Source organism: Punica granatum, chromosome 4 (genome assembly GCF_007655135.1).
Source record: "Punica granatum isolate Tunisia-2019 chromosome 4, ASM765513v2, whole genome shotgun sequence".
Classification (NCBI taxonomy): Eukaryota; Viridiplantae; Streptophyta; class Magnoliopsida; order Myrtales; family Lythraceae; genus Punica; species Punica granatum.
In genome coordinates this window covers 34,132,390-34,156,094 of record NC_045130.1, presented here as the reverse complement: position 1 = coordinate 34,156,094, position 23,705 = coordinate 34,132,390, and the positions used below count along the sequence as shown (strand labels likewise).

At 35.8% G+C, this 23,705-nt stretch overlaps 2 protein-coding genes and 2 non-coding genes across 11 annotated transcripts; 2 read left to right on the top strand and 2 right to left on the bottom strand.

Annotated features, from left to right (window-relative positions):
* Nucleotides 1-1,529: 1,529 nt before the first annotated feature.
* LOC116206075 lies at nucleotides 1,530-3,638 on the bottom strand. 8 transcript variants are annotated; one of them, XM_031538817.1, is made up of 6 exons: nucleotides 3,479-3,638; nucleotides 3,298-3,363; nucleotides 2,921-3,206; nucleotides 2,253-2,535; nucleotides 2,061-2,138; nucleotides 1,530-1,887 (listed from the first exon to the last, which is right to left on the bottom strand). In XM_031538817.1, the coding sequence occupies exons 3-6, from the start codon at nucleotides 3,157-3,159 to the stop codon at nucleotides 1,837-1,839; spliced, it is 651 nt and encodes a 216-aa protein (XP_031394677.1). In that variant the 5' UTR covers nucleotides 3,160-3,206; nucleotides 3,298-3,363; nucleotides 3,479-3,638; the 3' UTR covers nucleotides 1,530-1,836. The 8 variants fall into 8 exon arrangements, with proteins under 8 accessions (XP_031394677.1, XP_031394676.1, XP_031394681.1 ...); XM_031538816.1 differs by having other exon boundaries at nucleotides 2,921-3,183; XM_031538821.1 differs by having other exon boundaries at nucleotides 2,921-3,141.
* Nucleotides 3,639-4,901: 1,263 nt separating this feature from the next.
* Nucleotides 4,902-5,035, top strand: LOC116206518. The gene has a single exon (XR_004156744.1). It is a non-coding gene; the product is annotated as a small nucleolar RNA U19 (small nucleolar RNA).
* Nucleotides 5,036-5,123: 88 nt separating this feature from the next.
* Nucleotides 5,124-5,264, top strand: LOC116206470. The gene has a single exon (XR_004156701.1). It is a non-coding gene; the product is annotated as a small nucleolar RNA snoR138 (small nucleolar RNA).
* A 2,999-nt stretch (nucleotides 5,265-8,263) lies between these two features.
* Nucleotides 8,264-10,042, bottom strand: LOC116205223. Its single transcript, XM_031537748.1, has 2 exons — nucleotides 9,033-10,042; nucleotides 8,264-8,767 (listed from the first exon to the last, which is right to left on the bottom strand). The coding sequence occupies exons 1-2, from the start codon at nucleotides 9,714-9,716 to the stop codon at nucleotides 8,651-8,653; spliced, it is 801 nt and encodes a 266-aa protein (XP_031393608.1). The 5' UTR covers nucleotides 9,717-10,042; the 3' UTR covers nucleotides 8,264-8,650.
* Between the last annotated feature and the right edge of the window lie 13,663 nt (nucleotides 10,043-23,705).

Here is a 23,705-nt window from a genome sequence, read left to right as displayed (position 1 = left end):
AATTGTCTTCAGCTTCTTCTTTTTTTTTTTGCATAGGAGAAAAAAAAAGTCTTCTCAGTTTTATACCACGGGGAATCTGTATATACCAAAACTAATATAATCAATTACAGCAAATATGACAATATCAAAGTTACTTGAATGCAACCATCTCTCTTCCTTTGCATTTAATAGCTCTAACTGGTTCTTCTCATTATCATCTATCCCTCAGCAGCAGAGCCAAAACAGAGTTCAGATAGATTCGATATTTTCTTCCCCGACCATCGAGAATGCAGTGCTATCCGCTCAGAATGCACAGACTCTCCCTGCCAATTCTCTAATTTCTCGTATTCGCATCAAGTATGATACCGTTTCCTTTCTAGACATCAGAATCGAGTTGTTTGAGTTGTCCTAGTCGGCGAGCTTACTGATTTAAAGTTGATCAAGTCGACAAATATTATTACGGTTTCAGGGAAGTTTATGCTAATAGCAAACGGAGAAATATGTGTACAACACATGGGGCCATGCGACCGATTATGCAGCAGCGTCTGCAAGCTGGCACATCGAGGTGGACAAGGATGTGCACAGTTGTCTCCAACGAAAGAGTGCGCAAGTGCTTCCATGAGGGCAGAATTCCATCTCGACCTCTACCTCCGCCTAAAATGAAGCCTAATATGTGTTGGACGAGTCTCGGCATCTGGGGGGAAACCTGCAGGACTGAAGACTGTGACTCGACTTGTGGCTCGAAGTTCCTTGGAAGGGAAGGCCGTGGGTTCTGTGACGTGGTATCAGAGTCCAGGTGGAATTCTTGAAAAACACGTGTAGTGATAGGAATAGAAGCAATGTACAGCAACATATTGTTATGATGAATCTCGCATATAACTTGCCACGACAACAAATTCATGTCGAAATTCTCCATAAATCGAATCATCTTACATCTTATAGAGATGCATGTAAATCATTCGGGAAACTCTGTTGAAATTCGCAGCAGAATGGTCGATGATTCAAGCCACGAGTAGGATAAATTAAATTTTTGGGATGCTGTAATTCTCAAGAAAGTGTGATGAGACCTAATCCCCTGTAATCAACGGATCGGATTGTCACAGCCACGAATGTTTTTTCAAATATAGATGAAGAAAGAAAAAGAAGAGAAAGTTGGACAAAGTTAACCTTTATAGTAATGTTTAGATAGGAGGGAAAGGGAGGGAAATAGAGGAGAGGGGAGGGAAAGTTGTATGAGAGGTTTTCAAAATTTCTATACAACTTTCCTTCTCTCCTTTTCCTTTCCCTCCTTTTCCCTCAATCTCAATCCAAACGGAGGGTTAAAGAGTGTAAACTAATGCTTTAGTCCCTAAAAGAAAACAACCGAAAGCATCGGCTGGTACAGTTTATGGAATGCAACCTGCCCACTTAATTGAACTAAGAGAACATAACAATACCAATGAACTAGTGTCAACAATAATCGGGAAAAATTCCTACGACCCATTGTTGCTGCAACTAAGTTTTAACATCATACGTACTGGAACATAACATCAATTCTGAAAAATGTCACAGGAAAGAATATTTTGCCCGTTCATAGTTGACAATAAACAAAATGAGTAAGATATATCAGATATTTCGCTGATTCTTAATTAATCGAGCATTCATGGTTTACACATGATTCTTCCCATCTCTTATTGGAGTAAAACCACTTCCGTCCATATAGCAGTATAAGCTCAAGCAACTTCAAGCTATAACCAACCCATAACATCTTCTAACGATATATTGGTCATTTTATTCGGAAAATGATTAGGAACTAAACTTTTCTAGAAACTCTAAAGGATGGAATGGCCTACTTCGATTGACCAAATGCAGGGCAAATCACTCTGAGGCACTTTCGACGTTTGTCATAGCCTTCAAACCTTTTGCTCTCTGCATAACAAAACACAACCAAAGACAGCTAATAAGTCGTCATCAATATGGCATGATCACAGAGGTTGGCGTAGGATAAAATGTCAAAAGAATGTGTACTTCAGCCTCGTCGGCGCCGGCTGTAGTGTCAGGTAAAGAAGCATATACAAGGAGAAAGAGATCGATCACCGTACCTTCTTAGAGCTCTTTTTCTCCCTTACTTCATATCTATCTTGTGACATATCAGCCAACCAAGCCCCTGGAGTGACAAGCTGCATGAAACCAATAAGTACAGTGTAAGAAAACCAGTGTATATCGCCTGTCACAAGAAAGACTTGATCAAATAGATATTTCCCACTGTGTATTATTTCAGTTTGCGGGCTTACGAGTAAGCTTCTCTGGATGGTTCTCGGTCGCTTTCTAGGCCTCAGAGGAGGCTTGCACCCTTTCATAGTTAGAAAATCTTCTTCCTTCTCTTTGCTTGAAAGGGTAATAAATAGTCTCGGCAAACAGCTTCCTCTATCTTCTCTACCATTGTCCTTCAGATTATCCACAAGACCCATAATCGATCCTTTTCTCGCCAAGTCAAATCGCCCCTCCTCCGGAGAGGAAGAAGATGATTTATGAGTTTCATTCAAGGTGGACCTAAGTGCAGCCACCTCAGAATTCCTGGAATCAAGCAGAATACATTAAGATCCATCCGTTATGCTCTCCCTATAGCATATGATGATCCCAGATTATCAATCTCACATTATCATTCAGATCATTAGACATAATAGACGAGAAAATATATATGCCATCCTATTTAACTTAACGTATCACGTTCCGAGTCCATGTTGATTTGACGAGCATATGCCAGAGAGTAGGGTCTGGTGACAGATAATAGCAATTCGCCTAACAGCAGACCATGTCATTCACAATCATCTAAGCTTTTGAATCGGTTGCGCTGAAGAAACAATGAAAAAGGCAAATTCTTTCCCATCTTTACCTATAAGCAACCAACAATCCACCAAAAAACTGCCCGACGGAGAGAATCTCAAGAAAGTTTTCCTACCAGGTGACGCGATCATTAGGCTGAAGATGTGAGTTGCCATCGCCAACCGAAGAAAACCGAAAGCGATCATCCCGAGTTTCAATTCTGCCACCAAACTTTTCAGAGGTAGAAGGATCTCTGGACCTCCCGCGTCTGAGCTGCTTCCGGTTTCCCCACTGCAACAAGAACTCAGCTTCCGATGACCTCCTCGACCGCTCCCTCCTATCTCCCCTCTCCATAATCTGCTCCCAACAAATCATTCAAAAACCTAAGCCCGAGTTTCGCTGCAGAGGATTGAACCAACCAACTGCTCAAAGAATTTTCACCAAAAAAAAAAACTGCTCAAAGAACAACTTCCATGGATACAGAGGGAGAAAAGCTTGATGTGCTCAACGAACCTGGGAAAAGAAGATTGGCTGAGAAATCAACCAAACCCTTTGCCCTCAATTACTTAACCTGAAACTCTGAAGATGCCATGATAAATTAGACAAACAGGGAAGCACAAAACCTGAGCAGAACAAGCGATAAATGGACAAAATTGACGGAATTTTTCCGGGAAAAGCTCAAAACTCATCCGACCCTGATCCTAGTTTCCACTTCTGCAGCGGAATTTCTCCCCGCAAGAAAAAGTTTTTGAGGAAGAAGATCAAGAAATTTCTTCCATTGTTGCTCCCCCGGGTCGGCTGATTGATGTTTCCGTTCTCTTCTGCCCCTCTCTATCTCTTCACAGTTCAGAGCGCGGGTGAAGATCCAATTTCGGCCCCATAAGCAACTTCGGGAAATTTCATTTTGCACCCCAAAGTTTGATGATATATCACTTTTCGTCCAGAATACATTTACATTTACAAGAGAACTTCTTTCATACCTTCTCCGATCATTCCCTTGTTCCTTTGGATCCTCAAATCAGCTACGGATAGGTGTCGGTGCTGATTTGACAACTCAAAACTTTGAAGGAGCGTCAGAAAAAGTGATTGAAATATTTTTTCAGTAATCAAGTGCAAATATTTTTCCACAAGTTTCACATTTTGTTTCCTCTTTGATTTAGGGAAGAAACACTAGGGCTATCTATCATTTTAGAGACCTCACATTGAACATGACGTGAGTTACTCGACGTTATTTTATTTGGTAAAGGTAGATTTTAACTAATTATATAAATCAACCAAAACTGAGATGAAGTTAGTGGAATTTAATAAAATAATCTAAATATTTTAAATAATTTAAGTTGAAAGTAGTGAGAAGACACCATTTTTCCATTGAATGTGTATAAAAAGTGTTGTTACATCCTCTAATAATCAATCTAAAAGTTCTTCTAATTCAAAATCTCACACACAATAACATGAGCTATAATTTATATATTATTCAAAGACTATTTAATATATATGAATAAAATATTGAATTATGAGTATTTTCAGTCACACCACTTAGGAGAATTTATCAATTTTTTGTTTAGATCAACTCACACATTTGCCAAGTACGTCCTCTCCGTAAAATTTGTGGACCGCAGTTCAAGGGGCCAAGATGGGAACTGGGAAAATATCAAAACTATAGGGTTTTTTTGCGTAATGTAAAGGTTTAGGTGCAGCATTGTCCGAACATTATAGTTCAGGGTGCAAAATGAAAATATTCAATAAATATGGGAAAGAATTAGTGGCGACCCGGCCCAACCTGAACGTGGCCCAGTTGACTTCATGCGCACGGTTGTCCCCACAGTCAACGGAGTTCGATCTAAGCCCGAACCCAACATCGCCACGTCATCAACTGAAAGAACTGTCCGGAAACATGTGGGCGGGTACTTTCGTAATTTCGTCATCATCCCCGAAACCCTAGCCTGCTCTGCTTTTAAGTATCTTCGCAAACGCAGAATATACTTCCCCGCCGGAGCCTTGACGAATGGTTTGTGATCTCTCTCTCTCTCTCTCTATCTCTTATCTATCTTTCTATCCTTTCTCTCTATAAATCTATCTGCCTCTTTGAGTAGCCATATGAGATTATCAAGTTCCATCATTGGCTTAGTTAGGGGGCATAAATCGATTCCGATCGGAATTCCTGATTCCGGTCATTAAACGGGCCGAGGGCATTTGAGGGGACAACTGTTGCTTCTCCACCAATTGTCCTCCAAGCAGCCTCTGGACATTCCTCAATTTCATCGAAAGACGGAAACTTTTTCTCGACTCATCTGTGTATTAGCCGGAAAAGTTTTGAAATTGTTTTGTGGGTTCATCGCATTGCCTCAGAATAACCAGAAGGTGGAATCACTGCCGCGCCGTTTGGTTCAGACAGAGGCTGAAATCAAATTTCGGAATCTGTTTGAGGGAAAGGAACGGTTTTTAACGGTTGTTCCTTTCCTAGATAGCTTCCAATAAAATCATCCCGTTTGACGATCGTGTGAACCCTTAATTCGACTGTACGTGAGAGCATGCCTTGTTGCCATGGTTGTTTTTACTGTTTTAGGTTGAAATCGAGCTTTCCTCGTCAATGTTGTGTTTTTTCATGTGTGGCAGTGAGTCAACTGATTTTGATCGAAACGAATGCATTTGGGTTTAAGATGATTAAGCAAGGTAAAAAGGACCCCTGCATCTCTTGAATGCAGCCTCACAAAAACCGGAAAGTGTTGTTTTGGATACCTCTCGGTCCCGACAGAGGCTGAGATCAAGAGAGCCTTAAACCTCCTGAATCAGTTCAATGGTTAGGAACAAGATCAGTTCCTTACCTATAGGTAGTTTCAGACAATGTTGATCGAGCTTGTGACCACTGTAAAACATAGTTGCATCTCTTGAATGCAGCCTCGCAAAAACCGGGAAGTCTTATTTTGGATACCTCTCAGTCCCGACAGAGGCTGAGATCGAGAGATTCGAAAGCCTCCTGAAACAGTTTTGAGGGTTAGGAACAAAATCAGCTCCTGTTCCTTACCTATAGGTAGTTTCAGACGTGCTTGAGACCTTGGCACAACATTGTTAAAAGCATCACTGCACAAACTGTTTTCCTGTCATCTTTCATCCTGTAGGACAACATAGATTTGAGGAGATGAGTTTATTTCCGAAGTCAGATTGGCATTCGAGTGGACATCGATAATCGTGGCGTCGGGGGTTTTCTTAACAATCGATCTGATTAACAAAGCACTTATGAAGATCCGAAGTTAGGTTCAGGGGCCTGGAAAGACTTGCAAGCAAAGCAGACCTAATCTGTGTCTTCCAAATACGTGGATGGAAGTACCAAACTACTGGACTTTCCTAGGGACGGTTTGTTTCTTCCTTGCTGACGTTCTTATGTATTAGGTTCGGTATGGGAAACCAGAATTAATTTCATTTCGAATCTAATGTTATGAAGTTAAAGCAGAAATACTCTCCGAGATATGCTGCTATATCGTCAAATCTAACCTATGCCATAGAAGATGCGAGAGCAGTTGGCATCCTCTGATGTTGGCTACGAACGAGATGAAGGACATGTTAAGACGGTCCGTAACCAAAGATAGAGATCGTCCTTGATATATTTAAGGGTTTATTTACTTTTTGAAAATTAATTCTCACTTTTCATTTCCTTTTTCCTTTGCTTTTTCTAAATTTATATTTCCATAAAAAAAAATTAAATGTTAAAATTAGAAAATTCTAACTTATCGTAAATCAATCACTAATTTAGTGTTGGGATTCAAATCTTATAGAAATAAATGTATTAACAAATAAAAGAAGTCATAAATTTAAAACTAGAAAATGAAAATTTTGACTAATGAAAAATCAAAATATAAAAAAGGAGATTTTTTTCTATCAGTGGATGGATTCGATTTGAACTGAATTAGTCACGATTCGTCGCGCTTTCAAATATCAAGTTATACAACAACAAAAAATGAGAAAATTTCAACAGTAAACTTGCCCTAAATTTTTCAAACTGGAAAGATGGATTCGTTGCAACATCCCCTCCACGATCTGTTCCAGTAGCAGATAATTCACACCAGCTTATTTGCAGAAATTGAAGATCCGATAGGAAAAATTATTGGGTCTCGAGCAAATTATCTAGTCCCAGACGGGACCGTTCAGGGAAAAAACCAAATGAGTATAGTCGATGGCAGGTGTAACACAGTCAGCTAGAGCCAAGGTATAGCCGATTTTTTTTTTCCTGAATAAAAGGTTAGATCGGGTTATTAGCCCGCTGTGCCTGCTTCAATTAAGGGAACTTAACTTTCACAGAATATTCTTTTCGCCATAACTCACTGAGACTTTAGCCCAACTTAATCACCACAACTCCATCAACGTACTAGTAAATTAAATCTAAAACCCACCGAAAGGTATAGCCGATTGCGTTGCACATAGAGTATGACTGTATTTATTTATTTAGAAGCTTTCGGGGCCTGCCCGAAACCGGATAAGCTTTGGGATTGGATAGATACACTGCCAATTGGATCTCACTACTCATTGAGCTGTGGTATCTCTCGCCGCCGGGGAAGACTGACCATCCGACTTTTCTTGCTTTTCCGATGACGAAGTCACGTGGGAAATAATTGGTTACCTAATCGAGGCGACTTGAACAATGCGTTTGTTTTCGGAGTTAAAGTCACGAATTTGTGATTGTGATTGTGATTGTAAAAGAAAACAAAAATATATGGGGCCCACCAGTTTAACTTTTGAAATATAAAATGAATGGAAAGTAGAGATAATTAATTATAATGGAATTGTATTTTAATAATATATGGGGCTCACCAATTTGACTTTTAAAATGTGTGTTTTGTTGTGTAGTGTTTTGAGTTAAAGTTAAAGTTAAAATCTTAAATCACGACTTTAAAAACAAAGGGAGTATTAAGAGTCGCACGACAAGTGCATGGAATACAACAGTACAGTCCAATGTCAGCAATCACAAATCACAGTCTCAAATCTTGTAGTGCACCGTACGTCACCGTTTTTGGCGAATTATCAATGGGCAGACTGAGACAGTAGCAGTCAGACGTTTCTGAAGTGGGTCATGACTCAATTAAGCCTCATTTGTTTGGATTAGTTCCCTTGTTCCATCAGTCACTTTCTTCCATCTTCATTTGCTCAAACATGATAACAAAATATCTCCAAGATCCAATCACAAAGATGTCATTAGCCAAAATTCACCAAAGTTATCCCTTATTTTATATATACATATATATATATATATATAACCTAGAAACCATCCTAATAGTACCTTAACCATGAAATAATCCACGCCGCTTTTATCAATGAGCGACATTCTCTGCATCAAAATATCCGTGTTTCAACTAATATGGATGAGTTTAAGTTTGAATTTTATGAATAGAGAAAATCTACGCTGAAAGAATTTTACCCTTTAATGAGTCGATCTGGCTCGAACTGAATTTCTCAAGACCCGTTGAGTTTCTGAAACCATGATATAGACCCCAAAATAATAGCCGCGTGTCTGGCTATCGAAAATAAAATACAATTAGTGAGTGATTAGTAAGTGGGAAGGAGAAAAGGGAAGCAAACGACACAATCCCAAACTAATAGAATATCAAGTCGCTAAGACGTATATCCATTAGACAACTGAGAAGAATCCTGAAAACCATAAACTAGTAAAGCTCCGGCATCTGCGGATGCATATACATTATGGACCCCAACGATATAACGTTTTCTTCAGATTCACGATCCTATACGAATCGGATTTTAGGATAGGAATAATAATCCTCCGGCCAAACCCACCATGTCCAGTGGACCCCGAGTCGACTCAGGAATCTCCGCAGGCTCGATCGAGCTACTTCATTCCAGCAGGTTTTGTTTTGATTCAAAGACCCTCGTAGTAGCCACCTAAGGTGATGTTTGCTCTAGTCAGGGGAACACCTTTTGCTGCTGAGATTGCTTCATTCAGTTTTGTTGCATGACGAACCACCTCCTTGATCCTCTGCACCCACAATCCCGATTTAGGTTCGCACTCAATTCGCAAATTTACGCGATAAAACTAAAGTTTAAGCTCGAATTATATATTACCCGATTGGAAATCTAAATAGGATCCTAGAAAATCCATAATGTTTTTTTCCAATCTGTTCTGTTCCCAACTTGCTAGTTTTCAGGATTTTGGTCAGTTCAAAATAAGAACAACCAAGTAACTTGAAGCACAACGAATTGTTGTGGAGAAAAATTGTCTGGAAGAGTGAGAAACTACCAACCTTGTCGTCGGTATAGATCTGGAACCTGATCTTCTGCTTGTTCCTCTGGTGGCTGCCGATGATGATAATAGTGCAGATGGTGGCAGCCGCCACCCCGAAGGAGCAGAGGGCCCCGATCCCGGTCAAGCTCCACTTCCATATATTCAGTCCTCCTCTGCTCACTTCCTCACCGACGACCTCGCGGTCGATGTCGCAGTTCCCCTCGGGCACCTTCCTCGGGGAGCAGGAGCTCTCCAGAGTCTCGGGTACGTCCTCGAAATGGAAGTTCTCGATCGGGGGTGAGATCGGCCTCGAACCCGAACGCGGGGACTCGAGTATCTTCATGTCGACAAATTCGTTTTCCTTCATTTTCTTGAAGAAAACCTGGGACACCGCGTCCTGATCAGGAGCAGCATCCCCCTCCTCCACGCTCGCTGCTCTGTTCTTCTCCCCCGCTTCCCTCGCTTCACACGGGCCGTTCTCAACAAGCGGCGGATCGAGCTGAATCCTCACCGGGACGAGCTGGCTCTGCGGGGAGAGCTTCGACCGAGGCGAAGGGCATCGGAAGTAGTCCAAGTCCACGTCGAACAAAGTCGTGGTGGAGTCAGCAGCCCTCCTCTTGCCCAGCAAGTCCTTCTTCTCGCAGTCCTCCCCGAAATCGAGGAACCCATCGATCGGGAGCAGCTCCCACTCATCAAGATCCATGCTTTCCGGTGCGGAGGTGATCAAGGGCAATGATTAAGCAGTTGGGTCGGCAGGGGAGGGCATATATAGGGCCGGAAAGGTTGAAACTTGGGGGTGGAATTGGGACTGCGGCACTGCTGATTGATCGAGGAAGGTGGCTATCATGGAGTGATGTGTAGAATTTTCAGTGGAGGGTGTCGTCTTGTAGCTCTTGGGAGTGAGCATTTCAAATCAAACCCATTAATTAGGGAGCTCCGGAGGCAGTCAGACACAGAGAGACAGGTAGATAGAGAGAGAGAGAGGGGGTAGAGAGAGAAAGAAAGGTGTAGAAATGGAGCTTTCGGCTTTTCACTATCTTCATCTTCTTCTCTGCTCTCTTATTTATTTATTTATTATTATTATTCCATTTTTCTTGCCCTTCAAGGTGAGAGGAGTGGGGCCCGCCCTTGAGATCTTCCCATCTCACGTATTGAAAATCTTCTCTATATTTCTTTTCCATTATTAATTGCTGATATGGTTAAATGAATTATCTAGTTGCTTGTTGGATAAGTAACATTGTCAAATGTTACGGGTAATTGGGTGATTTTATGGTGATTGATTAAAACAATAAATGTGGGAGGTAATTGTATTTGGATCGTTATTTCGGTTGTTAGATTTCAATGAAGATGATATTTTTGTAAAATTACTAATCACATAATTTTTTTAATATATTTTTGGCCATAGATAATTTCCAACAATGTGATCGCACCCGAGAATGAACTGAGTCCGATTCGGATGTCGGCACATCGGTCGAGGATGGTATGGTGGAGGGCTGTGGAGAATCAAAGATTGATTAATTGAAGGAATGGTGACGCAGCATATACGCAAATAACCCGTCACAGACCCATTGATTCGCGCACGAATACCGGAACTACGGCATTTAACTCCCTATTGATTCTTTGAATACCTAGGTAATTAGCATCCAACTCGAACAAATCCGAGAATTTGGCAAAGAGCCCGAAAGCTCCAATTTTTATTAATAATCCAAAAACAATTGATTCAGCCCTAAGGCTTACACAAAACTTAAATAGGGTTTTAAAAAAAACTAAATTACATAAAAAGAAATAAACTTTCTTAAAATTGTAAAAAAAACACCATAATTAACATAAAATTGCATGTTTGAGACCCTAAACGATGAAATTTGCCTAAAATATCGAAATTTCAGGCCATAGGCCGTGAGTTTTGCTCCATATGCCGTTTCCAATGAGACAGAGTCGTCAAAACCCATTTTCCTCCAGGTACCGACTGGCCGCTTCTTTTGTCACATCATTCTCCCATGAGTGGAGAGAATTCGCCATCGAATTCTCCCCACGAGTCCAGAGATAAAATTATCCACACAAACAAACACATCTCCCATACTTGACCGGAAAACCGATGTTAGCCCATGCTCCAGAACGGATGATTGAAAAAAATTCTGACTCAAAATACTCTGCCGCAGTGATTGATTCGATAGAGATATCTAACATCCTTGTCCTCATCTGTTGATTCGAGGCATGATACTTCTCAATTTCCTGCTTCAGCCTCGCTTCCCTCCTATCTTTTCTTTGTGAGTCCATCCTCTTATCGATGGCCTTCCAGACCGCATCAACCTCCTTATCGTCTTTATCATACTTCGCAGAAGCAAAGACACCCATATCATTCCACTCAAATTCATCGAATTTCCAGTTCTCATCATAACCCTTGTCATCTCTCTCATCATCCTCGTCGAACTCAGGCTCTCCATCGCCTCCCGCTAAAAAACAATGCGTTGTCAGATGGACCATCTTCGATAAATATGTTCGCGTCCCTTTCATAATAGGAATCATACTCGACAGAATAAATCTCTCCCTCTGACTCTTCGCCAGATTCCTCTTGCTCAGGATTAGGGTTAGGGTTCGGGTTAGGGTTTTTCCAATTCTGGTTCTCCATAAGTGCAGCCATCTGCTGTGTTAGCTGCTCCATCATACGATCCATCCTCTGATCCATCTACTCTGTCCTCTGTTCCAGATGTCGCAGGTTGTCACGCTCAAGAACATCGTCGACAAGATCCCTCCTCCTGGGCGGCATGGTCGATCAAGATTAAACCGTAGGCTTTGATACCAATTGACGCAACGTATACGCAAGTAACCCGTCACAGACCATTGATTCACGCACGAATACCGGACCTACGACCTTCTATCACCTGTTGATTCTACGAATACCAAGAATAAGCATCAAACTCGAAAACAAATCCGAGATTGGGAGAAAGAGCACGGTAGCTCCACAACTTTATTGATAAATCCGAAATCAACTGATTCAGCCTGGCGCTTACACAAAACTTAAATAGGATTAACAAAAAAGCTAAATTGCATAAAAAGAAATAAACTTTCCTAAAATTGTAAAAAAAAATCCTAATTAACATAAAATTGCATGTTTGAGGCCCTAAACAATAGAATTTGCCTAAAATATCGAAATTTCATGGCCATAGGCCGTGAGTTTTGCTCCGAATGCCGTTTCCAAAGAGACATGGTCATCAGAACTCATTTTGCTCCAGGTACCGACTGGCCATTTCTTTTACCGCATCAAATGGGAATTAGGTTTTTCGTTTCTTTTTTTTTCTTTTTTGAGTAATATGTTGATGTTGATTTGGGCAATCTACTAGTGAATTGGTTTTTTTTTTGTTTAATACTTTATTAATTGGATTTTCATTGTTTTGTTTTTCTATTTTATATTTTGAAGATTATAAGATTATTTTCTATTTTATTGGATCGACTTGTTTGGTACGAGAATAATTTCGAACTAGGATCGACTCATTCTCGAGTGCTACCGAATATCATTGAAAATATGAGTCACTGAAAATATAAGATATAAAAATATAAAAGCACGAACAGTGAATCTTCATGTTACAAAAATATAGCCAAGTGTGCGGACAAGATCTCTCAATTGAAATCCAACAAGCAAACATAATGATATATCATGGTTTTTTTTTTATCAACAATCGTAGAATCTCCAGTATATTAAAAGAAAGAAAAACAAATATGCTAAATTCTCCTAATAAATCAACCTAAAATCCTTCCACTAACTAAAAGAGGACACTTATTTTTTTAAAAAAAAGACTTGACAGATTTTTCCTCTTCTACATATCCCAACACCATATGTGAAATCCATGTCAGAGAAAAAAGTTTTTTTTTAAAAAAAAAACCTGCATGGAATCAATTATATTATATTATATTATATATATATATATATATGTTAATTTATCATACTCTCACTAAATTGTCCAGTTCGTGTAACGAGAATTTTTCACATAAACATATTGGGTAAATCCTCAGTTTATGATTGACTGTTTCTTCAATTCTCCCTCTTAACAAATATACTTAGACATTATCATTTTTTTTTCAGATTTTCATAATATATTTATAATTTTCTTTTTTGGGTTAAATAGTAATAATTTTATTGGATATTTTCGAAGAGACTTTTACAATTTATCTAGAGATGTTAATGAAACTACTCTGATATTTTTTATTTATTTCTAATTTTATTAAATAAAAAATATTAACTAAAAGTAAAAAATGCAAAGCACCCGCGCATTACATTTTTTTTATGGATAAAATAATTCAAAGCACCCGCGCATTACTAGTCTTTTCAACAATACGGACTCTTTCTATCACACTTCGGAACAACAAAAGATTAAACAGTTATAAAGAAATAGAAGAAAAAACGAAGAAATATTAATCCAACAGAAAATGACAATGGCAAAAGAAATAAAGAATGAATAGGACGAGTGTCCAAAATCTTTTGTACTGATCGTGTTTTGGAATCCATCCCTGAACATCTGGTAAAATACAATTGGAATGACATAATTATACAGAGAAATCAAATCAAATGGGAAAAAAAATAATCGAAGCTATAAAAATTGATATAGAACGAAATTTGTGTACATGTACCAATTTGGCGGCCAAGGAAGTTGCTTAAAAAAAAAGAATGTAATTTCACAAAATAGAAAAAACTAAGTTACCAAATAAACTCAAAATCAAAATTCAAAATTCTCAAATATTTTACAAAATAATAAATTTCCAAAATAGTAGCACATAGAGAGATTGAAACGAAATCAATTTAAATTCTAACTCACGAAAAGCAACACCAAGAAAAATTAAAAAGAATATGCATGGTTATGTAGAAATCGAAGACCACATGAAACAGTTTGAAAGAATATACTGAGCAAGTGAACAAGAAGTGCAAGAACATAAGAGAAATGGAGATCAAGCAAAAGAGTGTTCTGAATGTTCCATGCTCATATTAGGTGCTCAAACAGAGTTTTACCCGTGAAGACTTTCAAAAATATTTCTCCTTTCTCTCTTTTTTTTTTTTGAGTTACTAAAGAAACCTATAAATCCAATTATATAGAAATCCTAATAATTACTAATTCAAGCAGTTTAATGCTTGTTCACCTTAAACATGGTTTCGGGTTCGAGTATTGTGAATGAAGAAAATTTATCTTTTGGGAGAATTTTACCTCTTAATGGGTTGATCTGGCTCGAATTAAATTAGTCCAAACCTATATATTGAGCTTATGGTCCCCTGGATATCATGGTGCATAAAAGAAATTTCAATAATTAATAAAGGGACACGGGTAATTTCACGACGAGTACAGAATATGTGTCATTACATTACACTTTTTTAACACGCTAAAGGTGTGGAGAAAAAATAATAACAATAAGAGATTATGTCTTTTGGAGAGTTAGGGGCAGATTTGAAAGAAAAGAGAGACTATTTTTTTTTTGGTAAATAGAAAAGAGAGACTATTACAAAGAAGCATTAATTACATTCTAAAAATTAAAATTTGCCGAGTGATTTAGAATTTCTCTTATATTAAGAAAGACTAGTCAATCCACCCGCTCTTTGCGCAGAATTGATATTTGTAATATATATTTAAATCATTTTTTCATTAAATTTTAATAAGTTTATAATTTATTTCTGGATAAATTTCAAATTAACATTTAATATAAATATTTATTAAATCAATGCAGTGAACTAACTTTATTTAAATTATATTAATTTATTTTATAAATAAATTCACATTATCCAATTAATAAGTTTATTTTCACTAAGATTACGGTAAATAATTAGATCTGTAGTTTCTAAAAAATTAAATTTTTTAACATCAAAATTTTAAAAGTCGCTCTTATTTATAAATTTCACATCTTTTAAATAATAATAAATCGATCATAAAATTTAAAATTTCAAACTCAAATAATTTTGATACACTTAGAATTTTAATTAATTTTTTTTACTTTTTTAATAATGAGCAATTTAATTTCAAAATGTATTTATTTTTATATGAAAATTTAAAATGTTATTAATTTTCTAAAAATCCCTTTATATTTTCAAGCATGTAATTAGTCGTGAAAATTTCATTTTGAGTTTTAACTTAAAATTGTAAATTGATTCACTTTAATATACTAAGTTAAATTTCAATATATTTTTACATATGATAGTAAAGTATATAACTTTTAATGAATTCAAAATTCACGATTTTTAAATAATTAGTTTCTTTACAACTATAACATAAAAATTTATGTTTATTTTGAGTTTAACTTGAATATATAATTATTTCACTCTGATAGACTAAATTAAAATTTGATATATTTTTACATACATAAGATAGTACCAAAGTATATAATGTCATATTATTTCAAAACTAGTGATTTTTGAATAATTAGTTTCTTTTTAATTGTAATATGAAATATTCACGTTTACTTTGAGTTTTGACTTAAATTTGTTAATCATTTTACTCTAACATATTAAGTTAAAATTCGAAATATCTTTACATACATAGGAGTAAAGTAAATTATGTTAAATTATTTTGAAATTCATGATTTTTGAATAATTAGTTTCTTTTTAATTATAAAATTGATTTACTTATTTTGAATTTTAACTTAAATTTGTTAATTATGTCACTCTAATATAATAAATTAAAATTTGATATATCTTTTAAGTGCATTAAATAATAAAGTCTATGACTTTATATTATTTCAAAATTCACGATTTTTAAATAATAAGTTTCTTTTTAATTATAATGTTATTTACGATTTTTAAATAATTAGTTATTTTTACTATAATATTGATTATTTTATTTTATTTTAGATTTTAACTTAACTTTGTAACTATTGTACTCATATACTAAGTTAAAATTAGATATATTTTTACATATACAAGATTGTAAAGTATACATTGTTAAATTATTTTGAAATCATGATTTTTAAATAATTAGTTTCTATTTAATTATAATATTAAATATTTTATTTATTTTGAGTTTTAACATAATTTATAAATTTAATGTACTAAATTAAATTAAAGATATCTTTTACATATATAAGATAGTAATGATCTTAAATTATTTTAAAATTAATATTTTTTTAATAATTAGTTTCTTTTTAATTATAATATTGAATATTTATGCCGTTTGGTACCACTTGGTATTCAAAAGTTCAATGGATTTTGATTAATTTAAATTCGAGTTGGATCGACCTACTGAGGTATATATCTCTCCTAATTGCAAATTTTCTCCATTCTCAAGACACCAAACCAATCCAAGTTTAATAATCTTTTAATAATTAGTTTCTTTTTAATCATAATATTGAATATTTATGCCGTTTGGTACCACTTGATATTCAAAAGTTCAATAGATTTTGATTAATTTAAATTCGAGTTGGATCGACCTACTAAGGTATATATCTCTCCTAATCGCAAATTTTCTCCATTCTCAAGACACCAAACCAATCCAAGTTGGCATCCATTAAATGTATTTTAACGAGTCCGCCACACTTCCTTCTTCCATGTGATAAGAAATAGAATGGACAAAGATTCTGATAACACTACAGAAAGAAACGACCCAGGTTGTTGATCGTTGTGTTGTTGACGTAGGAAATAGTGATCATTGGTTGAGATAGAAAATGCGGATCGGGACAAAGATATGGTTCAAGGATTCAAAGTTTGATGCTTTGGGATGTCAATTAGCTCCCATGACACGAGGGAAAGGGCAAAAGAAAGATGCGTCGGTTGCTTGGAAGAGATTGCTTGGGATGGGATGACATGACAAGGACAAAGGTTAGGTTCTTGGAAGGGTGAAATTAAAAAAGGGGGGAAAAAGAAAAGTACTAAAGGATTAAAGTGAAAGTCTATCACAGCAAAAGCGTCCATAGATTGGTATCCTTTTCTGAGCTTTTGCAAAGCTAACAACCGGTTAATATATGGACCAATATACCGATCTTATGGCACACTGATGCCTCGACATGTCTTGTGCTAAAGTCCTAGACTTTGCATAATTTGTACGAGCAAGCATGAGCTGTTCACGAGGCTGTGACAATCATTAAGTCAGCACTTGATGATGGATTCTACGTTGATTCAACGGCTATCAGGATCTCATGAACCGTTCATTTAATGAACAATAAATATTTGCTGATAATCATAACGTTTTTAGTGAAATAGGGTCGGCACCTGGGACTGATTTTCATGACTTGGGATATCCCAAGTTCGTGGTTCGAAGGCTTTACATTTCCACTTCTGCTTAATTCCATAAGTTACATCCATATTTTCTTTCATGGTGATCAATGCAAAAGATTCTACATTTATGTGATCCAAATTCTTATAAGTAGTTTAATCATTTATGTGCATAAAACGAAGCATCTTGCAATGTTAAAAGACCCAAAAGGAATTGGAAGAATCGTACATCTTGATTACGGCGATGACGATCCTTCTCTTCGATCTTTTCCTTAATGCAGTCGTATGGGACGTGCCTGATTTTGCTAAATCGACAACAAAGACTCTTTCAATGTCGATTTCTTGATAAAAGTTGTCGATAGCGAGTGCAAATAATAGAGCCCCACATCATTGTCAAGTTGTTCCTTTTTTGGTGCAATGTTATCAATCGTCTTGGCCTTATGTACAGGGAAGGCCTAACCTTGCGTGCTTTTGCTTCGCTCGCTTCCGCCTTCTTCGTGTACTCAACCAATTAGTATACGGTGATAGCTTCTCGTCCTTGCAAAAGTAACGTTCATGACATGCACACGTCACATGAAAGGCTCATCAAGACAGTCCCATACGTATCGAAATATCGGGTCCTTATTTAGCCCATACTTTGAGAAAAATCCAGGTTTAGGCAGAGCCGACAGCCACATAAGCATTAAGCTTTGCAAACATCCCGCAGCTAGATGGATTATGCAGCGTCCAAAGACTCATCGAACTCAAGTTCTTAGTTCTACTCGTCTGATGCCCGTGCTGTAGCATGAGACTAAGAGAGCAAGTCAAATATCAATACGGACACGAAAACCTTACCCGGGCCAACCCAAACTAGGCTCAGTACACAAAACCTTGAGCCTCTAGGCTCAGCACCACTTGCTATTCCGGTCGTCTATTGGAGTGTGAAGGCCCGGCCATGTTTATCAATGCGACCCCGAGCAATCAATAGCCATAAGTTGTCTATCCGAGCTTAGTAGCCCGACAGAGAATGGGCATTCCCTGCTAATCCAAAAAGAAGTACCCTGGCTTACGGGACATTGGCAACGCCTACTGTTCGTGGAATTTATCTTGTCATGTTTTCGCAGCCTTGGTCGCAAACTGCTACAACATAGATAGCGATGCATTCCAAGAATCCAGCCATGGCACTTGTATGTTGCGTGCACCTGGCAGCCAAATTAGGATTTTCTAATCCGATCATTTATGTCTTTCGTGTGTCTATCCAAACTGAGTAAAATTTAATCCTTCACTTAATAGATCTAGATCATCTTAACCAATTGATTGGAGGCAGAACTTGGTAATACAATATTTTCGTAATTTCCAGCTAATCATTTTGTTGAACACAGACATTGCATCATCACGTAGTCCAATTTCACCCGAAATATCCATATCATAAAATCAACTTAGACTATTGATGCTTCTCCGAGTCAAGACCTGAAATGAAGACACATACATATTGCTTACGTAGTCCAAAACACCAACATACTTCAATCGACTACCTAACTCTCTTAGACCAACCACAATGGCCGTCCCTAACGTGTTAGCAGCGGGGACGGCCCCGTTGGGGGGGAAATTTAGACGCAACCGTCCCTGCCGCAGCAAGCTCCAATTTGCAATTATTTTTTTTTGGGCTCTTTCCCCATGCCTTGGGCTGCTACCGCGTGGCATTAGCAGGCCCACAGCAGCAGCCGGCCCACAAGATTTGCTGTCGAGTGGCAGCAACAGGCTCACAAGGCCAGCTGCGGCCAGCAACAGTACATATTAAATTTTTTTTTAAAGTTTGAAATATTTGTGGGGCCCATATGAAATGTGGATGGGACTTGCATTGGTGGTGAGTCCCCCTTTACTTTGGTCCCTATTTTTATTCATGTGACACAAAAGTGGGTCCAAAAAAATAGAAATGGGTACTTGCTCATTGTGGCGATCTTAGATCCCGTTTCGTATACCGGAATGGAATGGAAATGAATGTGATAGATTTTTGTATAGTGAGCGTTCTTATATTGAGAGAAAAATAGTTACTTTTAGATTGAATGAGAAAAAAGAAATAGAAATGACACACGAATAATTTTGACCGAATTAAGAATATCCAATAGATCGCATAAATAATATTACAATAAGGTCGCACTTGTATTTTCCCAAGCCTAAACCCGATTCACTCTCACTGAGATGAACCCTCAAATGAAGCTCTCTCTCACGATCTTCACCGTACTCAGTGCTCCAAGACTATCTTTATTTATAGAGTTTACAAGACCCACATCCATCATATCATATATATCTATATCTATACTATATATAAAAGTATGAGATGTTTCTCCAGTTTTCATTATTTCAAAAATATCCCTGCATCTTCGTGATTTTTCGTTGCACCATTGTAGATTCATTACTTTTGGTCGTATACTTTCATATGCTTATATTCAAGTTCTTTCTCTTTACCATTGCTTTTTGACAATTTTTCCTTTCACATCCATTTCAAATGAGTTAGTTCTTATTGCAAGTACGTTTATCTTTTTTTCCATATCGATTTATAATTTCAAGACTTGGCTGTATCATATGTTCGTTGCCAAGCGATTTCACACAATCATTGTCTCTTGGATCATTTAACACTTTCGATGGCAAAAAAAAAGAAGATATTTCTCCAATTGTTCTTCATATTTTGCCCTTACTTAAATAATGATTGTATTTGCTTCTTTACAAAATTAACAAAACTAAATTAATTCTTGAAATCATTGTAATTTTTGGTAAATGTCTTTACATTCAAACGTTACAAGGGAAACAACTTTTCAAATAATATTTCAAGATACCCTTGCATTCCCTAGGGCTAAATGAAGTTCATACATCACTTATTTTTTTAGTTTCATTTGAAAATTACATCTTCTTTAGTATAAAAAAATACTATAAAGATCCGATCGGAAAAATAAAGAGAAAGCTATAATTTATAGATAAATTTAATAGTTAAATTAGTATAGATAAATTTAATTATCGAATACCATTTCATATTTGGTGAAATAATTTTCTGGTGAAAGTATGTAATTGCTAAAGTGATGCCACTATTTAAAAAGTTACATTTGTGTCTGCTATATATACTTTCCAGTTTTCAAATAGACATATGAAAAATTATTGGAACTTCCTTTTCACTCTAAAACTTTTTCCCATGATTATTTCATCAAGATGTCTCAAAAGATTCTCGATGTTATTGCCCGAAAATCTTAATGTCGTGTTATTATATTTCAAAAGGTATGTTATCTCTTATAAAATATTTATTTGCTTATAATTTATAAATTCTTTATGGGTCTTTAATAGAGATTATTTACGTATGATTCTCGAGAAATTATGTATCTATTGTTCTTCGTAGATTTTACTCTTTTTTTAAGGATATCATAGATTTTCCTCTATATTTGGAGATATTATTTCATTGTCTTTTATTGTTTTCCTTCTAATTTTTTCTCCATACTCTTGGTCATATTTTCATAGGAAGTAGGAAATTGAGCGGTCGGGGCCTTTGGCCGGCAAACACCACCTGCTGTCGACCTCGCTAGGAGCGATCATGCCCTTCGAGGAACCATCACTGGCCCCCTCTGCCTTTCTATTTTTTTTTATCCCGTAAGTTGGATTTTTATGTGTCCGTATGTATAACTGTTCTATTTTTTTTTGAATTTACTGATTTTATGTTTAACTTTTGAAAAAGAAAAAATTCAAAATATTGGAAAGGCTTTATTAAATATTAACAAATATTATGTCATGTTTATACAAAAAATATATGTTTAGGTCTGAAAGAGAGAATGTTTAATATGCTTTTATCTTTTTGATACTTATTCCAAATGAAAATTGAGAAGAAATTAAAATTTTATGTGGATTACAGATGAAAGAAGATTAAGAATAATTATTCATTACTTTCGAGGTAATTTTCCTTTAATAATGTTCACCTTTTTTACTCTTGATTATCATGATTTTAATCCTGCATTTGGTTAAGACTCTTTATATTAATTAATTATTGCTCACGTTTTATTTTTGTGTATTTTAAAATTTATTACATGTGTAATACAATGAGAATATTAAATTACTAACGTACTTAAAATGAATATTTATTACAGTTTCTTTTCGATTAAACATTAAATTTGAATTTTTCTTCTTCTTTTGTTTCAACTAACTACTTCAAAATTCCAACAAATATATAATAGTTTGGAAATGTGCAATATTAAAAGATTATACCTTCATTTCTTATATTAACCTTAATTTTTTAAATAAAAATGGACTTAATTCTAGCAAAAAAATTGAATTAATTATTAATAATTTCTAATATTATCAATTACGTTATATTTAAATAAAAGATTATCAATATACATTAATGATATTAAGTAGTTCATATTTATTGATTAGATATCTTTAAACCAACCAGTAAGATTATTAACGATGTTATATAATTAATTAAATATTTTTTAGATGAAATTTAATTTTTATATATTTTCTAGTATTTTATAATTATTACATCTTATCACTTAATCGAGAAACTTTTTACGTGCAACACACGTGTAAGTTCACTAGTATTCTAAGTCCCTAAGAATGTATCCTAAAATATTTATCTCTAAGATATGTACCAGACCAGCTAGAAAGATTTCTCCTTTGAAAAAATTCTGAGTTGCAATGAAGACGAACTAAAACGGAAACAAAATCACGACAAATCTTGCACTCGGCCTCAGGTGTGACGGCACCACCTTTTGTGTTGCAGCACCAAGCTGCTTGTTCAACTCTGTACTTTGTCTCGCAACACTGTCTACTCTGTATTGCAGCACAAACTGCTAAACGCTCCTCTTTGTCCAGTCGAATAAGCCTAATAAGGTGCTTCCTGAATATATCGAATGATTAATTAATTACTTGGTCAATTTCAAAATTAGTTCTTCACTCTCTTCATCTCACTGGTTGTTCTATCCAATTTATTGTTGAAAACTAATTTTTGTATTATTAAGTTGCTTTGACCGTTGCCATTTGTCTTTAACTATTGCCTTCAATGCGTGATATATATAGTAGTCGACAATTTTCTAAATATTGTGGAAGCAAATTGAACAGAGTTACATTAGGAAAACGGCACAATTAGTACATTTTTTTTTATTAAAGTAACATTTTGGTATTTGCTAGAAAAAAGTGACATTTTGGTTGGAAAACTAAATTGCAACAATTTTTATACGTAACTCATAAGGGGATGGTTATTGGCAAGGGAGGTCACGGCACCTCCCATACCCCCCACCCCCCCCCCCCCCCCCCCCCCCCCCCGGGGGTTCTCTCTCTCTTTAATTTTATTTTTCATTTATTTATTTATTTTACTTGAATATTTAAAAAATTTTAGTTTTAATTTTAATATTTTAAATATTAATTAATTTTATTTTTATATTTTATTATATTTTTATTTTAAAATATTTTTATTTTTATTTTCTTTATGTTGTTTTAAATTTATAATATTTATTTTTATATTATTTTATTTATTTGTCTTATTTGGGATCTATAAGTAATACTTCATATTTAACTGTTTTTCCACAACCATATAAATTGAATTATATTGGATAAAATATTCACTACATCAATAATTTTTTAAGTCAAATTAGACTCTTTTTATGCTCTCTTCGTATCTAAGTAAAACTCACTTCATAGCTGAGCAAACTTACTTCATGGTTAAGTGAACTGTATATATTATTATTTTATACGTCAAAACTTTTTTTTAAGAAAAAAGTCAAATCCATTTGTGAGAATACAAAAATCGATCTTACTCTCCGTCAGGACTTTCGAAATGCTTCCGCTTTACACATATATAATATAATAAAATAGATAGATAATAGATAGATAGATAGATAGATTAGATAGATAGATGAGCCCATAGGGGTATTATGATGAGTGACATTGTCACATTACCTATGTGATATTCTTTGGGTTGGGTTCTAGTAAGGGATTGTTGTCTTTACATTTAAGACTTCTCATCGTGGGCATTGTATCATGGCATTGGATAGTTCTGTCGAAGCCAGATTGAAATATTGCGGGGAATTATCTATTTTCAAGAGCGTTTTCTAGAAACACCTTATCCAGTAATCATTTTCAATTATTTGTGTTTTCTTGAATTTAGGCTTAGATCCCTTAGTCGGGGGATATCAATTCAACTACCTTGGGGTCGGTTCACCCGACCCGAACCCCAACCCCCAACCCCCAACATAAAAGGAAATGGCTTAATATCCGAAAAAAAAAAAGAATATAAACGAAAAGAAAGGAAAAGGAAGCCCTCTATCAAGAACAGGAGGGCTGCGTTCCTATTGGGCAATAGCCATTTCTCATGGAATTATATCTATTGTTTTGATGTGTTAGACAAGTAATTTTCTGTAATTGTGATTTCCTAATATTATAATATGTTGTGTCAAGTTCATTTTTTTGTCTTTATTTGTTTTAGAGGTGTTTCGCATCAAGCCTGGAAGACTTAAGAGACCCAAAGATTCGGAAATGAGAATGAAGATTGAT

Coding starts and splice junctions, on each gene's coding strand:
- LOC116206075 (XM_031538815.1), bottom strand. CDS start 3,473: ATGAGTTTTGAGCTTTTCCCGGAAAAATTCCGTCAATTTTGTCCATTT. Junction 3,142..3,407: donor TTATCGCTTGTTCTGCTCAG/GTTTTGTGCTTC, acceptor TGTTGGGAGCAG/ATTATGGAGAGGGGAGATAG. Junction 2,139..2,252: donor CCATCCAGAGAAGCTTACTC/GTAAGCCCGCAA, acceptor GGTTTCATGCAG/CTTGTCACTCCAGGGGCTTG.
- LOC116205223 (XM_031537748.1), bottom strand. CDS start 9,716: ATGGATCTTGATGAGTGGGAGCTGCTCCCGATCGATGGGTTCCTCGAT. Junction 8,768..9,032: donor AGATCTATACCGACGACAAG/GTTGGTAGTTTC, acceptor TTGTGGGTGCAG/AGGATCAAGGAGGTGGTTCG.